Here is an 18,577-nt window from a genome sequence, read left to right as displayed (position 1 = left end):
TGCGGACCGAAATCAGGCTCAAAATTGGGCTGGGAATGGGACCGTACGCGGACGAAAAGCAGACGCGCGTCCGTTTTAATCGACGCTTTGGGTCGACTTTTCTGTCCGCGCGGATTCAAACGGACGACGACGGACGAAGTGGGTCTTTTCATTGGAATTGCTCTAATTTTTCTTTTCTAAGGGTCCTGTTGACAGTCGTACCTATACTGTATTTCAAAATTAATGAAGTCGATCTGTTAAAGGAAAAAGTGTCCCGTTCGGTTCGTGAAAACGTTTTATTTTCGGGAAACACTTCTTACATGACGTCTGATGACAGACGTTCGTCAGACTGATGGGGCACCGTCGATGCCTTTTTCATCTCACGGCCGAGGCTGCCTCCAAAATCCTTTAATTCATTTAAAAAAAGCCTGATATTTTCTCCACATCTTCACCCATAAATCCCTTCCGTAATAATGTCAGCTGTCATAAACTCACCTCTTTCCTCATCCCAATCTCTAGCCTTGTGTGCGTGCGACTGACTACGCCGGTGAGCCATCCCATCCGGTGGTTGCACCCCGCATACCTACCCACGACGCACAAGACCAGCGAGCTCGCAACCCCATTGCCGCCTCGGCCATCTACAATTGATTTCTCCACCGCGGTGGAGTTTTGTCTCGGTCGAGGAATATTGCTGGAGTCGTCACCTTCCCCCTCCGAAGGTGCCATCCTCAATTCCTCATCTCGCCTAGTGTCGATTCTGGGAAACCTTGAGATAGCCCTCTCTGATTTCTAATGTATATGTATTTTCTTAGTGTTGTTTGATTTGTCCGCTCCATTGTGTATTTGTAAGAGTGGATCATGTTTTTTTCACTCCATTGTACTATATGACTGAATCAAAGTAATACATATGAATTTGATATATACATGCACATGTGCTTCCAAATTATGGGATCAATATCAGTGGTAGGATTTTCATTGGCCTTTTCACCATTGGGCTCTTTATGTACGGAGATGTAGAGGGCACAACCAAACATAGTCCATACGATCCTCATCCAACCTTGGTCGTGACAAGCCTCATGATATAGAAAGTGTTTTGAGATTGCATCCATACCATGCTTCCAGCTTTCTATGCTTTATACATATAATACTGCATTGTCGGTCCTTATTGTTGTTTCATACGTACCATGGCAATGCTTTTACTCTGGTAGAGTTTGCTTCATACATATAAAACTCTGCTTTCACATTCTGGTTTTTTTTTGTCTCGGCTCTATTTCAAACATGTGCTTGTAAGTGTTATATTTCTACTTAAACGACAACTAAATCACGATTCCTAAATTTCACATGTATTATGGACAAGATGCATGTCACCCTCTTATTTTGTCTTAATTTGAATGATTATGCAGTGATCTCTGTGTCCCATTAGAAGATGTCCTTCCACTATGTAGATTTACGTTGAGATAGCATAAAGGTGATGCATCCAATTTACGTGATTCATTTGTATCTTCATAATGTAAAATGAACTTCATACACACGATAGTTATACAACTTCATTGTGTACGGTTTGCTTCATCTACTTCACGCTTATGCTTCCACATTAATTATGTTCATTTGGCTTCATTTCCATGTTTCATATTGTTTCGTAGGTTTCACATTTGTATTCAAATGAAACTACTCATGATTTCGCAATTTCTGTGTAGGGCTAACTTGAGAGGAAGATCATGCTTTAGCGAGTGTGAGCATGTCACAACCATCGATGGTGGGCAAGGCGTGTGATGTGAGATCAAGCATCTCAGTGCCCAATGTTTTGCCATCATTTTGCAAGCAAAATAGCAACACACATGGGTTATCGAAGCTCAGGGGTATCATCCCCTCGATGGTGCCGGCCTCCTCGCTGCTCTCGCTGGACTCTTGTGGCTCACGATATCGATACCCGCTTAGCAGGGATGGAATGGGATGGTACCATAGCAGCGGCGCGACGTAGTAGGCAGGTAGTGTACATGCTATGTATAGAGAAATTAAGTCGCTAGGAAGCCAAAAATCGGCAATCATAACACATCGAATCATACGTGAAAAAGGAGGAACACGACATGACGCTTGGAGAGAAAAATGGACCATGGACTATGAAGCATGTTGTCCAAGTATCTACATGATTGCTTTGTTGTTTACACAACCATGATAAATTGGTAATGCTTGGGAACTACTTTGTTCATGCTTCAGCATTTGTCAACCATGTTTGCGATGGCTTGGTACGACATAAAATGCATCTCTATCCATTTGACATGATATATTTCCAGGAAAATACCATGTGCTTGGTTAATTACGATAGTATGTGGAACTTGGTACTACATTTCTCATGCTTCAACGTAATAAAACTATGCTTCAAAACAAAACCATATGTGCTTCATAGTCATGGCATAAAAGAAATAATGATAATGGTTGAAGAAAAATGCGACCATAAAGTATGAAGCATGCATTGTACTGTTGGAAGCATATATTTAGGATATGGTGGAAACAAGTATGAAATACATGGAAGCATCGTACATATATGAAAACTCATGTGATTATATGGACATGAAGGGAATATCGGAAGCATATATGGAAGCAGCGTATTGTAGCAAGTGAATATTATGGAAATAAAATTTTGCACGAATTTGCTATTATTATCCATCTCCACTGTTACTCAACATCTTTTGCTTGATTTTTGGGTGTAATAACTTGAGGAACAAAAATACATGGAAACAAAGATGGACCCAAGTTCAAATTCTAACCATCCTTGATTTTTGGGTGTAATTAATTCTGCGAAGCAGATTAGAAGGAAACTGTGAAGAAAAGGACCCACACTTCTCCTAATTTAACGATTGAAACAATCTCATCATAAGGTGTTGGACTGGTCTGATGCGAGGCTAGGGATAAATAGTCTGATGCGTAGTGGTGCCCTTTATTTTCCTCCAGATCGGTAGAAGAACAACCTGCAACTACCTCCTGAAGGAAATGAATGCATATTAAAAGCTCCCTCGCATAGTATGCGCATGACGCGCCGTGCAGCAGCCAGGTCGCCTGCCACTATTATATAAGATTACTGCCCATGCTGGCTGTCCCACGGAGCAGCGTTGTGCGTAGAACCAAGAAGCACAGTACTAAGCTACTACTCCAGCAGTAGTGAAGGAGCAGAGGTTAGGATGGTGAACTTGGTGGAGGCGCAGAAGCCGCTGCTGCACTTCCTGATCAAGAGGGCCGGGCTTCGGCAGCACACTGTGGACGTGGATGGCGCCGGCACGGTGCTCACCTTCTGGGTGCCCAAGGACAAGCTCCCCAGGGACAAGTCCACCGTGTGTGAGATCACGCCCGAAGCGGCGGCGGAGACCAATAAGGCGCCACCCGCCAACGCCAAGAAGCATAGCCACACCAAAGCTAAGGCCTCGCGGCCTTCTGTCGTCCTCGTGCACGGCTTCGCGGCCGAAGGCATTGTTACGTGGCAGTTCCAGGTTTGCACTCTCTTGTTCAGTGGGTTTGCACTTTGTTTCCCGTTACGATTAAGTAAGTTAATTAATCCATCCATGGTGTCTCGACGTGCGTGCGTGCGTGCGTAGGCTGGTGTGCTGGCGAAGCACTACGACGTGTACATCCCGGACCTGCTCTACTTCGGCGGCTCCACGTCGCCGTCGACGGACCGGTCGCCGGGGTTCCAGGCGGAGTGCCTGGTTGCCGCCCTCGGCAAGCTGGGGGTGGAGAGGTGCACGGTGGTGGGGTTCAGCTACGGCGGGATGGTGGCCTTCAAGATGGCCGAGTCGCGCCCGGACCTCGTCCGGTCGCTCGTCGTGTCGGGCTCCGTCGTCGCCATGACCGACTCCATCAGCGAGACTACGCTCGAGAGGATCGGCGTCAAGTCGTCGGCGGAGCTGCTGCTACCGGACTCCGTCAAGGGGCTCAAGGCGCTGCTCTCCATCGCCACCCACAGGAAACTCTGGTTCCCGGAACGCCTTCACAGGGACTACCTCCATGTCCGTCTCTACTCAATCAAACACTAGCTTCATTCATTTTTGTCCAGCTATTTTCGGTTTTGGATGTGCATAATGTGATCTGTGGTGGGTTCATTCCATGCAGGTGATGTTCACCAACCGCAAGGAAAGGGCAGAGCTGCTGGAAGGTTTGCTGGTCAGCAACAAAGACGCCACCGTGCCCGTTTTGTCACAGGTGCGTTTGGCCACCGTCCTCAACCCCCTTGTTGACTATAAATACACAATCTTAGTTAACCTAGTAAATCATTTTCATATCATAAGAACACAAAACAGTACACCAATTTCAACCCCTTGTTGACTATAAATAAACAATCTTAGTTAACCTAGTAAATCATTTTCATATCATAAGAACAAAAACAGTACACCAATTTGCCGTCTGGTTCTACAGCAGCATATCCAGGTCTAGTATAGTAGTACTATTCCAATTGATTACTCAGGAGGACAGAAGCATTGATGGGTATTCATGGTTGGGAGTAATTAGTGTCATGAGCGGCGGTGGTACTATGCTGAAGGCTTTCAATGCTCTTACACAAGCAGATGGCCTGCGGATGGCCTGCTCAACTTGACAGTAATAGAAACCAGTCCAGAATTAGAAAACGTGCTTACTGTATGCAAAGTTGGTGCACCAAAGCCACCAAATCCATCCGTGAAGAATATAAGCAGTGAAGAAAGCATACTGTACCAAGCTATTCCCGTGATTACCAGCACTACCAAGGTGTATGCTGATGAACCGTGCTAGCTGATTATGTACAGCGTTTGAGAACTTAGGATGTGTTTGGTATCAGGATGAGGTGGAATCGGACGGGTTGGTTCCATCCCTAGCAGCCGTTCTTGTGTTTAGTTGAGTTAGGAATCGAAATTGGGTCATCCGCATGCAGGGAATATTCCTTCCAGATGCTTCACCAACTGATTCCACCGATTTGAAGGAATCGACTCGTTATTCGTGTGAGAAAGCAAAGAAAAAAAGAAATAACCAAGCAATTCTCACCGCGCTCACCCCCGCACCCGAACAAAAGTTTTCGTGGTTATTTTTTTGTGGTTATTTTTTCGTGGTTATTTTTTCTCTTCTCATGATTATTATTTTCGTGGTTATTTTTCATTTTCGTGATTATTTTTTGTAAATATTTGATATGTATTCAGGATCATATATTTTTATTTGCATGTGTTGAAAATAGAAAGAAATGTTGCTGAAAATTTAAATTATAGGCTTGTCAAATGTAAATAACTCTAATTGTTCAGATATGTAATTTCACCATTTATATCGAAGAGGTAAGTAGCCTCAGATTTTTCTCATTTCATCTCTCCAACTAAACACCGCGACGGAACCAATTCATAACTTTTTTTATCATCAACTGAACACAAAGATGAAACCAACCCATGGCTTTGGGATGGAACCATGACATTCCATGACTTTCGGTCCTTAAACCAAACACACCCTTAAAGTCTTGCTTTTATATGGAACAAGACTGACGCCACGTGCGTACGTGATGAAGAGTGATAAGTCTATATATCTGACAAACGTTTCTTGTTCTTGCGCCGCAGAAAATACTTCTGCTCTGGGGACAGAATGACAACATTTTCAACATAGAGCTTGCCAAGACAATGAAAGAGTAAGCTATCTGTGCTCTTGAGATTTTAGTCTTGAGCTAGCTTCACCGGTCACCACCATCCAAAGCATATTCTGAACCTAAGCGTATGAGCTGAGATGAGATACTAACAAATGGTTTTCCGGTGTACGAAGGCAGCTCGGCGAGGAGACGATGTTGCAGAGCATAGACAAGGCCGGGCATCTCGTGCACCTGGAGAGGCCCTGCGTCTACAACCGGCGTCTCCTGGAGTTCCTGGCATACGTCAGTGCTGAAGCTTCCAAGGAGTGACAAATTAGTAGGTCGACCGCTCCGTAGAGTGCTTGATTTGTTCACAGAGGACCGGGGTCCCATTTGTTGCAGTTTGATTGTTTGGCCGTGTACAATATTTGTGAGTGTGATTCATAATACTATGGAGTCACCACCACCCAATTTGTCTATTTCTATTTTTCAGGTAAACAGTTGTGTAATTCAACTTGACATCCTTCATAGATAGCTAACGGATTGAGGTAATAAGGGCATCTTCAAGGCACACACGCAAACCTTTTGCAATCTGGACCGCAGAAGTCATCAACGTAATTCTGTATCGGTCCGTGGAACCTTCCGGACGCGATGTCTCCCACAAACTAGAAACAAACATGCATGAGGTTTGCTGGAGTCCGGATCACTATTTCGACTGATTCTGACCGTCCATGCCCACCAAAAAAACCTTCCCCCTCCCGTCCGAAACGGTCAGCACCGCTCCACGGCATCAGCGCCCGCTTTCATGTCTGGCGAAAGCAGATGCGACTGCTTACTGGCACTGACATTGAAGTGGCGCGTCGACCAAGAGAGCGTCGCACGTGTCGCTTCTGCGGCGTGAGACTCATGGGCATTCAAACGACGTGATGGCCATCCATCCGTCCGTCTGCCGCCCACATTGATAGCTCGCGGTTGTCGAGGTGTCTCATCCGGCGCCACCCGTCTGTCCACAAGTTGTGTTCCATTGCTATATAAACCGCTGCCCCGAGCATAGCCGCAGTCATCATCCTCCGACCCCTCTCCCACCATGGATTCCTCCCCCGCCAAACTCTTTCGGACGGGCTCACACCAGAGCAGAAGAAGGAGATGACCACCATTGCTTTCCGCTCGCGGGTCGACACGCAGTCGGAGGACGTGGACGTCCTAATGGAGGCCGAGGCCACCAACGATCCGACGCTACCCTCGTCTTCCTGCACTGTCGCGCCACCTTCCTCCTCCATCATGTCTCCCTCGCCGGTGCACTACACCATGACCATCGGCGAGGCCCATGCCCGTTACATGGACATTGTGCGGGAGAAGAGGTTTCGGGAGGCGCAGGAAGACACCGCCTACAACCACCACCTCCTCCAGGAACATCCGTAGGCAGAGGAGCAGCTCGTCGCCGGCGCGGCAGTCACACCTGACGCGAACCTGGCGTAGCAGGAGGCGCTTCTGGAGTCCTACCACTCCGCACCTGATATTCACCTCGCGTGGTGGCGGTACAGGCAGCAGGTGGCGGAGGTGGCGGCTGCGGCCATGGACGACGAGGAGGAGGAGGGCATGTCATCGTACGGCAAGACCGACGGTGAGGGGAGGACAACATCGAGGCTGCACCCAACGAAGCCAGAACGTCCGCGGGCGCCTTCGACAGCGACAATAGTAGTGCACGGGATGTCGCCGTAGCTTTAGTCCTAGGAAGGCCACCACTCCTTCCCTCCCATCGTTGTCAAGCTTGGTGGGATGAACAATGTTGGCCGATTAATCGCTTGACGGGAACATAGAGGTGGACATTTATGCTTGCGGGTCTCCGGAGGCGGAGATGGAGAGCGTTGATGCGGAGCTAGAAATGGCAAAGCATCAGTTCTCGGGGTTCATGGTCGGACACGGGAAACGGGCGCCAACGACAATTTAGATTAGGTATTAATTATACCTCTCGAGCAGGACTAGGATGTAAATGAAACAAAAGCTGTCGTGTTTATCTAAAATCCACCAAGTTTATATGAAATCCGTCGTGTTTGCATGAAATCCGTCGTGTTTAAATGAAAGTCGGCCGTGTTTGCATGAATTTCATCTGTTTGGTTTGAGTTGTTTTCAAAATGTATGCGGCTACAGTTGGATGTTGCCATCCTGCATCCATGTCTACGGACTGGTCCTCCTATCCGCGGACGGATGCGGGAGGAAATTTGTGGTTGCCGTTGGAGATGCCCTAAGGGCGATCCCTTAGGCTGTGTTTAGTTATCTGCATCTTTTTGCCCTTTATCATACTTGTCCCACTTTGGCCTGGTTGAGCATATGCACGCAAAAAATCATTTTCTGCATATTGATTGGTTGACAACATCATCTCTCCCTGCATCGTAGCAACACCTCTATGCACTCTGTTTGGTTGCTCACATTGGCTACGCTCATACTAGTGCACGTTGTTTGGTTGCTTGCACGAGATATGATTGATAGCTACCCATAACATATAGAGTTACGCAGTGCAATGGCGATTGGGAGGCATGGTGGAGGCGCCAAAGCGGCTTGATGGCGGCAGGGTGATAATCCACAAGTATAAGGGATCGCAACAGTCTTTCAGGGTAGTATTTCTTCCAAATTTATTGATTCGACACAAGAGGAGCCAAAGAATATTTATGAATCTTAGCATTTGAGTTGTAAATTCAACCACATCTGGAATATCTTTATGCAACAAATTGTTTAGTAGCACAAGAACTTGATAGTTCTGATGGTTCGCTAATAGTAGCAATAGTAACAAGGGCAGTAATAGCAGTAGTTTCTAATAGAAGTAGGAGCAGTAGTAACTTGGGAAGATCAATATGAGAAAATCATAGGCATTGGACTCGTGATGGATAAGTATGTTGGATGACATTCATCATGTAACCATCACAACTTAGAGCGTCATAGAACTAGCTCCAATTCATCGATGTAATGTAGGCATGTATTCTGTATGTAGTTGTATGAGCTTATATAAGAACTTGCATGCCATATTTTGTCCTACCCTCCATGGCGACGGAGTCCATAAGGAAACCTCAGGGATATTAAGGCCTCGTTTTAATAAAGTGCCGAAACAAAGCATTAACACATGGTTAATACATGAACTAATCATACTACGATCAACACCAAAGATGATCCCAATTTTGTCACTTTGGGGTCTATGGATCATAACACATAATAGGTGCATATAACTTGCAGGATAGAATCCAAAACGATCTCATATTCAAAGAATCAAAATATGTTCACATCCAAAATCATGGCACTCGGGCCCTAATGACAAGCATTAAGCATAGCAAAGTCATAACAACATCAATCTGAGAACATAGTAGATACTAAGGATCAAGCCGTAACAAATTGAACAAACTATATGAAAAATCTCATCCAACATCGTCACCGTCTAGCAAGCGTACGGAGGAATTACCCCTTTCTTGTGGTGAGCATCATGGTATTGTTAATGGAGAAGGGTTGGTGATGACAATGGTGACGAATTCCCCCTCTCTGGAGCTCCAAACGGACTCTGGATCAGCTCCCCCGAGGAAGAACAAGAGGTGGCGGCGGCTCGGTCTTGTAAAAGGCGATGAAAGTCTCTCCTTGATTTTTCTCTCCACAAAACGATACTTATGGAGTTGGAGTTAGGTCAACCGAAGGATCGAGCGGCGCACAAGCTGAGGGGGCAGGCTCCCAGGCTCATGGTGTCCCGGTGGTCTCCTCCAGTAGCTTGTTTCGCCAATATTTTTTGTACATTCTGGAAAAAAACCTCCATGATTTTCATCTCAATCCGAGAACTTTTATTTCTGCACAAAAATAACACCATGGTAGTTATGCTGAAAACAATGTCAGTCAGAGTTATTTTTGTTCAAATCATGCTAATTAGATTTCAAAACAAGAGCAAAAGTGTTTGCAAAAGTAGACATGTTTGGGATGAATGAACTCCCCAAGCTTAACTCATTGCTTGTCCTCGAGCCATTCAGTTAATAAACTAAAAGTGATAAATAATTTTTTACAAACTCTTGTGTTCTCATTGCTGTATATATGCTTAACTGGTGTTCATGTTCTCAGCAAAGATTATAAACTAACCATGTGAATGATGACACTTAGGTCTCATATTTATTCGTGACTATAACATAACCAACTAGGGAGCAGTAATAAGATATCTCGGATGCCAACAATTTGTCAAAACAATCACGACATAATATGATAACATGGTATCACGCTAGTCCTTTCTAAGACCGTAAAACATAAATTCAGAGCACCTTTAAGGTGCAAGAAGTGATTAAACATTGTAATCCAGGGTAGAAGGGATCTAGGCATGCACACATTCAACATTAACTAGACTTAATGCATAAAAATGGCAATAGCGCTCTAAGGACGAGTGCTTTGATGAGAAGATGATGACTCAACAGCAAATGTAAATAACAAGAAAGTAAATAGAAGGTCCCTTCATTGAGGGAAGCATTGATTTACAATGGTGCCAGAGCTCAAGGTCTAAAACAAAGATGAAAGTATAATTTTGGGTGGTGTGCTTTTTGTGTCAATGTTATGACAAAGGATTTCATATGACAAAGGATTTAAGTATCTTCCATGCTAAACACATTTTTAGCGATTCCCAAGCGGGACTGTAAAGTTTACTCCCCTCCATCTTTCATACGTAAGCCATGGCTAGACGACGTCACGGGTGCCATCCAATAATCAACTTTCGAAGGGAGTTTGTTTAATTTATTTTTGATTATGTAGGACTCGGCATCCTTTTTACCAGCCTCTCTCATGCAATAATATGCGAATAAACGCTTAGCATGGAAGATACTGGCCGCCCCATCACAACATGAGCTGGACGAGCTCACAAAAAGATGTTTATTTGAATGTTTAGAGGTGGAACATGCAAATTTACTTGGAACGACAGGGTAATACCGCATATGGGTAGATATGGTGGAATCATGTGAAACAACTTGGGCTTAAGAAATTTAGATGCACAAGTAGTATTCCCGCTTAGTACAGATGAAGGTTAGCATATAGATTGAGAAGCGACAATCTAGAGAGCGACAACGGTGTTAATCATGCATTGCAAATAATTAATACTGAATATGGGCATGAGTAGGATAAGTACCCCGAATATAAATATCGTGAAGGGTGCATTCATTTTGAATCAACTACATGTTTGCAAATTTGCCAAGTCAAAGTAATCGAATTACTCACAGGAGGATATCATACTATCATGCTACATCACAACCATTTCAATGCACAAGATAACTCATTATTCACTCCTAGCTATTTAAGCATGGCATGAGCTACTATGATCTTTAATTGTCATCGCAAACACATTTACTCATAATATGCAGAATCAAGATCGACTGAGCTAAATATATTTGCAAAAAACAAAGAACAAGAAGAGTTCATACCAGCTTCCTTTACCGAATGATATGAAAATAATAATAGTGCAAGTGTGCCATGGAATAAGATGGAATGTGCGAAAGAATTTATGAGGAGGAGAAGACAAGGTAATATTTGATCTTTTGTTAGATCAATAATATTGCATAAGGGAGCCAATCAACACTTCTAGTGCAGACTTATCCCTTCGACGACTCAAGAAAAAGGAAATAATTTCATAGAAGCACATTGAAATATTTTTATAGTTTTTAGTTTTTCTAAAGGAAAATAGCATAAAATATAAAAACAAGAAGGAGAAAAAAATATTTATGCGGGAAATCTCTAAACAAACAAAACAATAACATGAAATATTTTTGGGTTTTATTTTTAGTACTAGAAACTAGAAAAGCAAGAAAGAAAAACCAAAAATAAACGAGAAATATTTTTGGGTTTTCGAAGTTTTTTAAATACACAAAAGAAAGAAAATTAAAACATGGATATAAAATGAAAAAGGATGGACACTGACAACTAAAATGATTGTGTGGTACATGTATGTAATGTCGGTGAAATATGTACTCCCCAAGCTTAGGCTTTTTGCCTAACTTGGTGTTTGGCTATGGATGGAAGTAATCGCATCCCGATGGGTACTACGGCTCCTGAGGTTCCCACTGATAAGCGGGTTCCTGTGGATCCCACTGGTAAGAGGGCTCCTGAGGTTCCCACTCATATGTGTACTCCGGTGATGGCTCGCACTCTGGTGCTGCACGTGGTTTTACAATCCAGTAGGCGTAAATATCTGCAGGCATAATGGTATACCTGCCATGAGAAAGATCAAACAAGGAAGGGGTAGGCAAAATGATTCTCCCATAAGAATTCTGACTAACTACCAACTTGTATCGGAATCTTATATCACGATGTGAGGGAGCCCTGGACTAAGGGGTTCCTGCCGAGGTGAATTAGTTTGTGGATCAGGTTGGAGGCCCATCTGAGAGGAAGGACTTTGGAGGCTTTGCAACGAGGCGTGAGCTTCCAGGATACTGCTAAAGACTTAGTGTGCGCTGATACGTCTCCAACGTATCTATAATTTTTGATTGTTCTATGTTCTTATGTTATCATTCTTGGATGTTTTATAATCATTTTCTAGCAGTTTTATATCATTTTTTGGGACTAACCTATTGACATAGTGCCTAGTGCTAGTTGTTATTTTTTGCTGTTTTTTTCCTTCGCAAAAATACATATCAAGCAATGTCCAATTGCCATGAAACTTTACGGAGATTTTTTTGGACCAAAAGGAAACTTGGGAGCCAAGATTGAGCAGCAGCCACTAGACTCCACAACGCCCAGAGGCCCCTTGCGCGGCCTGGTGTCTAGTGGGGCCCTCCTGAAGCTTATGCACCGCCTTTGATATCTATAAATACCCCAATATTCCAAAAACCCTAGAGGAGTCAACGCAAAATTGTTTCAGCCGCCGCAAGTTCCAGAGCCACGAAAACCAATCTAGAGCCTTTTTCCAGAGAAGAACACGATCATGGAGGGGTTCACCATCTCCATTTGTGCTCCTCCCATGATGTGTAAGTAGTTCACTAGCACAAAGACCCGTGCGTTGCAACGGGAAATACAAATTTTAGTTATTTTTACTTATATTTTGTATGAAATGCATGGACAGTTTTTACTTAGCAAACATGTTTTGAATCGATGAACTGTTTTGAAATTAGAGAACAAATCTTAAAATTAATGATTTTTTTAGTTTATGTGAACATTTTTTCTTAAATTTCATAGACATTTTCTTCGAACTCATGAATATGTTTTTAATGGATGATCATTTTCCGAATTATCAATGTTTTATATTTGCTAAATATATTTTTGAAAATCATGAATTATTTTATAATATGCGAACAATTGTTTAAAATCATCCATATTTTTTTGAATCCGTAAACATTTAATGATTTCCCAAAGCATTTTTTGAATTATAGAACAATTTACGATTTCATGATTTTTTTTTCAAACGCAACTTTTAAAATTTGGGTTTCTGAAAATTCCCTATTTAATTTATAAATAAAAATCAAATTAGAAAATTAAAATATGGGCGGGCTCATGAACTGGTGCTAGGACAAAGGAGGTGCATGCTGCTATTAAAGAGAGAAAAAAGGGGGAGAAGAAATTGTAAGAAAGGCGAACAATTTTTTAAAATCATCCACATTTTCTTGAATCCGTAAACATTTAATAATTTGTCAAAGCATTTTTTGAATTATAGAACAATTTACGATTTCATGATTTTTTCTTTCAAATTTCACAACTTTTAAAATTTGGGTTTGTGTAAATAAAAATCAAATTGAAAAATTAAAATATGGGCGGGCTCATGAACTGGTTCTAGGACAAAGGAGGTGCATGCTGCTATTAAAGAGAGAAAAAAGGGGGGAGAAGAAATTGTACAAAAGAGAGATCGAATCCAGCTCTCCTGGATGCACAAGAGGTGCTCCAACCACTACGCCGAACGGCTGGTAGCGGTAGATTAGGGTCTCGGTCTTTAAGAAGGATAGCGTTGACAGGAAAAAAATCTGAACCGTTTTTTCCAGTTATGGGTGGCATAGTGGGTAATTTAAGCCAACTTCGAGGGCAATTTTAATGACGTACCACAGAAGCAATAGGTGATTTATTAATAGGTAAAGATATCTACGTGGAGATCCGTGTGGGTATTTTTTTTCCTTCTATGCTTGATTTAGTCATTTAGATATGCAATAACTATACAATAATGCTAGACCTACAAAAACTTACAAAGGTTTACTTAAATTTCCAAACTAATTCTTCTCTCAAATCAGGGTGTGGGGCCCCTCATCCCTCAATTACCAATCACAATCCTACACATCAGTTTAGACGTAAATTATTTAAGTAAGTCTTTGTAGATGTAGCATTACTCAGAACCATATATCACATAAGTAAAGTCGAGCACAGATACATATAAAACCACACCTCTGTTGAGTATTCAAAAGTACATATATATATGTAATAATCCACAACTAAATTGAGCACATCTTTCTATCTATTCTAGTATAGCATAATTCACATGTGATTGATCTCTCATACACAATCTCGGGGAGGAGCAAGATCTCAATTACGCGTGCAGCGATGAATCCAACTGTGCAAATCGTTTCGTGAATCGTCCTATGTGAACGTGTTGCAGAGGCCCTGCGGCGGCTTGGCATGTGCGTGGGCGTGGGCGTGGTCGGCGGCCCACAACTCCGCCATGTTGGGGAAGTAGCACGCCCCGGGGAGCTCCATGGCGGCGGTGGCCTTGTTGTCCTACAGCAGCCCGCCGAACCCGCCGAGCAGCAGGTCGCCGTAGGCGCTGAGGTCTATTAGGAATGCGTCCTCCAGCGCCATGCCGCCGACGTTTCTCGCTCCAGGCACGGACGACGACGCCCAGCTGCCGGCGATGGGGACGTCCAGCGGCATGGGCTCAAGCACGGTCTGCGGCGACGAGTCTACGTGCACGAAGCCCTGCATGTGGTGTGGCGGCGGGTACATGCCGGCGGCGGCGAAGCACATGTCGCCGCCTGATGAGCTGGTCTCAACGGAGGAGGATCCGGACACCGCCGGCGAGAGCGCCGCGGGCTGCAGGGAGGACGGCACACATTGGCTCCAGGACCGGGTAGGACCTGGCGGCGTCGCGGGCGCGGAGATGGCTCCGGCTCCGGCACCGGCTCCGAGGCCGGCGTGGTGGTGGTGGTGGTGAGGGCCACGCATGGTCATGGCCTTCTTCTTGAGCTTGGTGTTCCAGTAGTTCTTGACGTCGTTGTCGGTGCGGCCGGGGAGCTTGGAGGCGATGATGGACCAGTGGCTGCCGATGGAGGCGTAGAGGGAGCATATGACGCAGTCCTCCTGCTCCGTGTAGCCGCCGTGCCGGATGTCCGGCCTCAGGTAGTTGAGCCACCGCAGGCGGCAGCTCTTGCCGCACCGGTTCAGCCCTGCACCAGCAGCAGAAATCGATAGGTGAGCACAAGGTCCTTTTTGTAAATTTGAAACGTTTTCTTGACTTACTATTACTAAATCCTGTAGTGTGGGTTGATTTCAAGGAACTATAAGGGGGTTTCTGCAAATATACACGACGTACGGCAGAAGCATTATCTGCTTTATTATTAGGGGAGATATCAGACCTACGGGTCCGTAGGTAGTAGCTAGATGGCTTTCTCTCTCGTTTTGTTTCTCAATACAATGGACTCTTGGAGATCCATATGATGTAACTCTTTCTTTTGCAGTGTGTTTGTTGGGATCCGATGAATTGTGAGTTTATGATGCAGATCTATGAAAACATATTCATGCTTCATTATTATAGCCTCGTATTTCTTCTCCGATATATGTTTTTTGTCTGGCCAACTTGATATTTTATCTTGCAATGGGAAGAGGTGCTTTGTGATGGGTTCGATCTTGCGGTGCTCAATCTCAGTGACAGAATGAGACATGACACGCATGTATCGTTGCCATTAAGGACAAAAAGATGGGTCTATTCCTACAAGAATAGATCTTGTCTACATCATGTCATTGTTCTTAAGGCATTATTCCATTTATCCATAAACTCAATACACTAGATGCATGTTGGATAGTGGTCGATGTGTGGAGTAATAGAAGTAGATGCATGCATAATTCGGTCTGCTTATTTTGGACGTGATGCATATATACATGATCATTCTCATGAATAACGTCATAATTATTTTATTTTCTATCAATTGCCCAACAGTAATTTGTCTACCCACTGCTTGCTATTTTCTCGAGAGAAGCCACTAGTGAAACCTACGGCCCACGGGTCTACTTCACATCATCTATTTGCAATCTCTACTTTGCCATTTGCTTTTATACTTTATTTGCTGTTTTGTTTTCAGATCTATATTATCAAAACCCCCAAAAATACCTTGTCGCTTTCTATTTTTATTTGCATCCATCAATTTATCCTTACTTTACCCACGAGGGATTGACAACCCCTCTACATGTTGGGTTACGAGGATTTGCTATTTGTGTGCGGCGGGGAACTTACATAGTCTTGTGGATCTTCCTACTCGTTTGATACCTTAGTCTCTTAACTGAGGGAAATACTTGTAGTCTCTGTGCTACATCACCCTTTAATATAGGAGGGAGACTAACGCCCCCGTGAGGGACGTCATGCGCTCCAAGGGAGGGGGATTCCGTTCGGCGTGTAAGGCATATGTGATAATCGACATTGATGTAACCCTAGAAACCCCGAGTGCCTATATAAACCATGGGGTTTAGTCCGTAGGGGATATCCATACACAACTTCACAACTTCTAGGGTTTATCCCACAAATCCATGATATCGAGGTAGATCAACTTTGTAATCTTACAATATCAATACAAGAAGAGTAAGACATAGGGTTTTACCTCAATCAAGAGGCCCCGAACCTGGGTAAAAGCCTCATGTTCTTCGTCTCCTGTTACCATGTGTTTGATCTCACACCTGGCCCCCCTACCCAAAGTCTGCCAATTTTTACATCGATTGGTGCTTTCATTGAGAGCCTGTTGTGTTCTTCTTAGGGCTGATGGCTTGTCTACAGTTCGGTAGCAACATCGACTGCAGTGGTGCTTTCGTCCCTGGCCAACTTTTCACCTTTGATGATGTCGTATTACACGCCACCCCCAGTGGCCATATAGCCCGCATCGACATCTTCGCCTCAAATCAAGTAATAATGTTCAGAAGTTTGGAAGATATTGCTAATGCCTGTAGCGACTTAGTCTTGTTGGGACAAGTCCCGGTCCACTCTCAGGAATTCCGGGGTACCAACACCCTGGAGCTAGCCTCCTATCTAACCCATGCATTTGACCTCCTCAAGAAACACGCCCCAGAAATGGATCCGGGAGTTGTTGCATCCAACCTCATCAAGGAAGCCGCCCAGAGAAGCACCCTGGAGCTAGCCTCCGATCTAACTCGTCTGTGCCTCCTCGGAAAATTGCCCCCGAGCCAAACTTCACTACGAACATGATGTCCATCCCCGAGGAGTCTCCCCCGGTCCTCTGTTGGGGCTAGCTCTCTCAGCCCCTCTTCTACCTCACGGCTGCCTCTCACAGCCAACGCATGAACAATGGAGACGCAGATGTTTGGTGAGCTGCTCTGTCACATAGCCAAGCTCTTTTCTTCTCTCTATTCCCCTTGCCCACAAAACAAATGAAGTTACAATGCCTATATAGCACATGCGCACACACACGTTCAGCCGTCACACTCGGCCACCACTAGCACGTACACACAACCAACTAACCCACTAACCAACCATGTACTAATCAAGGAATCGCTCCATGATCCAGTCATAGTGGCCGGCCATGCAGCTAACTAACTTATGCATGCAACACTGAATTGGCTGACCGATTCACTCGGCCAAGACCCATGCATCTCGTTGCCTTCGTCCATCAGAAACTTGCGGGCAACCTGCAACTTCGCGCAGCAGTTGACATCTCGCCAGGTAAGCCGCTTCGCACGGCGTCTTCGGCAGCTCGTCCTGAGTACCTTGTACACATCACGCGTACAACTACTAACTACAGCAACATCTATCGACTTCTAACTACATGCAAGACTGAAATAAACATGTAGATACAGAGACATCAAGATTATATCTAACAATCAACCCCCTAATCTTGATGTCCATTTTTCACGCAGAGACTTCAGAGAAGAGCCGGTCCGTCACTGCCGTAGCCGGCCAGCAATGCCTTCCCCTCATTCTCCTTCTTCTTCTCTGGACACTCCCAAGCAAAATGTCCAAAGTCATCACAGTTATAGCACTGTACCTCGCTTTTGTCTCTGCGCCCTCCACCACGGCCATGTCCGCGGCCACGTCCACGGCCACGACCCCGTCCTCGCAACGAGTCATGTCCTCTCGCCATGAGAAGTTGCTCCTCTTCACGCGCCGTCTCTCCCCACTTAACAAGCTCCTCATGCGCCTTGAGTGAGCCAATGGCCCCCTCCATGGCCATCTTGTTGGTGTCGCCGAACAAAGCAATCGACGAAGCAACGTGGATAAACTTGTTGGAGACGGCTCATAGCAGCTTCTTCACGACGTACTTCTCCTCCAACGGATCACCAAGCTCACGGATGCATCCCACGAGCGTCGTGAACCTCGCTGCGAAATCATCCACGGACTCCGCATCACCCATCTTGAGGCCATCAAACTCCGAGCGTAAGGACTGAATCCTCGCCTCCCGGACCCGCTCGACGCCAACGTGCATGGAGCATAGCGCCGCCCACACATCAGCGGTGGTCTCCTTCTCCGCTACGTGCAGCAGCTTCGTGTTGTCGATCGACTGGGAGATGATCGTCATGGCCATCTCCTCCTTGCCCTTGTTGACCTCCGTGCACGATGCCTCGCGATCAATGGCAGCCCATGCACCATTGGCTCGCAAGAGGTACTTCATCCTCATCGCCCACGCCGCGTAGTTCATCCTTGTTAGCAGCCGCCGCCGTCGCGGCCACTGCCGGCACCAGCGCCCCACTCGCTGAAGAGTCACTCGTCATCTTCAACCTAGCTCCGATACCAAATGTTGGGGCTAGCTCTCTCAGCCCCTCTTCAACCTCACGGCTGCCTCTCACAGCCAACGCAGGAACAATGAAGACACAGATGTTTGGTGAGCTGCTGTGTCACAC

The 18,577-nt window shown here is 45.0% G+C and overlaps 1 protein-coding gene and 1 pseudogene across 2 annotated transcripts; one reads left to right on the top strand and one right to left on the bottom strand.

Annotated features, from left to right (window-relative positions):
- The first annotated feature begins 2,933 nt into the window (after positions 1-2,933).
- LOC123440008 (putative 2-succinyl-6-hydroxy-2,4-cyclohexadiene-1-carboxylate synthase) lies at positions 2,934-6,097 on the top strand. 2 transcript variants are annotated; one of them, XM_045116602.1, is made up of 5 exons: positions 2,934-3,464; positions 3,570-3,980; positions 4,084-4,173; positions 5,541-5,608; positions 5,740-6,097. In XM_045116602.1, exons 1-5 carry the CDS (start codon positions 3,159-3,161, stop codon positions 5,873-5,875), a joined length of 1,011 nt encoding a protein of 336 aa, XP_044972537.1. In that variant the 5' UTR covers positions 2,934-3,158; the 3' UTR covers positions 5,876-6,097. The 2 variants fall into 2 exon arrangements, with proteins under 2 accessions (XP_044972537.1, XP_044972538.1); XM_045116603.1 differs by having other exon boundaries at positions 3,016-3,464; positions 5,744-5,866.
- A 7,942-nt stretch (positions 6,098-14,039) lies between these two features.
- On the bottom strand, positions 14,040-17,807 carry LOC123441786 (annotated as a pseudogene).
- Between the last annotated feature and the right edge of the window lie 770 nt (positions 17,808-18,577).

The sequence above is a fragment of the Hordeum vulgare genome, chromosome 3H (genome assembly GCF_904849725.1).
Source record: "Hordeum vulgare subsp. vulgare chromosome 3H, MorexV3_pseudomolecules_assembly, whole genome shotgun sequence".
In the NCBI taxonomy this organism is placed as follows: Eukaryota; Viridiplantae; Streptophyta; class Magnoliopsida; order Poales; family Poaceae; genus Hordeum; species Hordeum vulgare.
The sequence above is the reverse complement of the archived record's forward strand: the minus strand, read 5'-3'. Positions and strand labels throughout refer to the sequence as shown.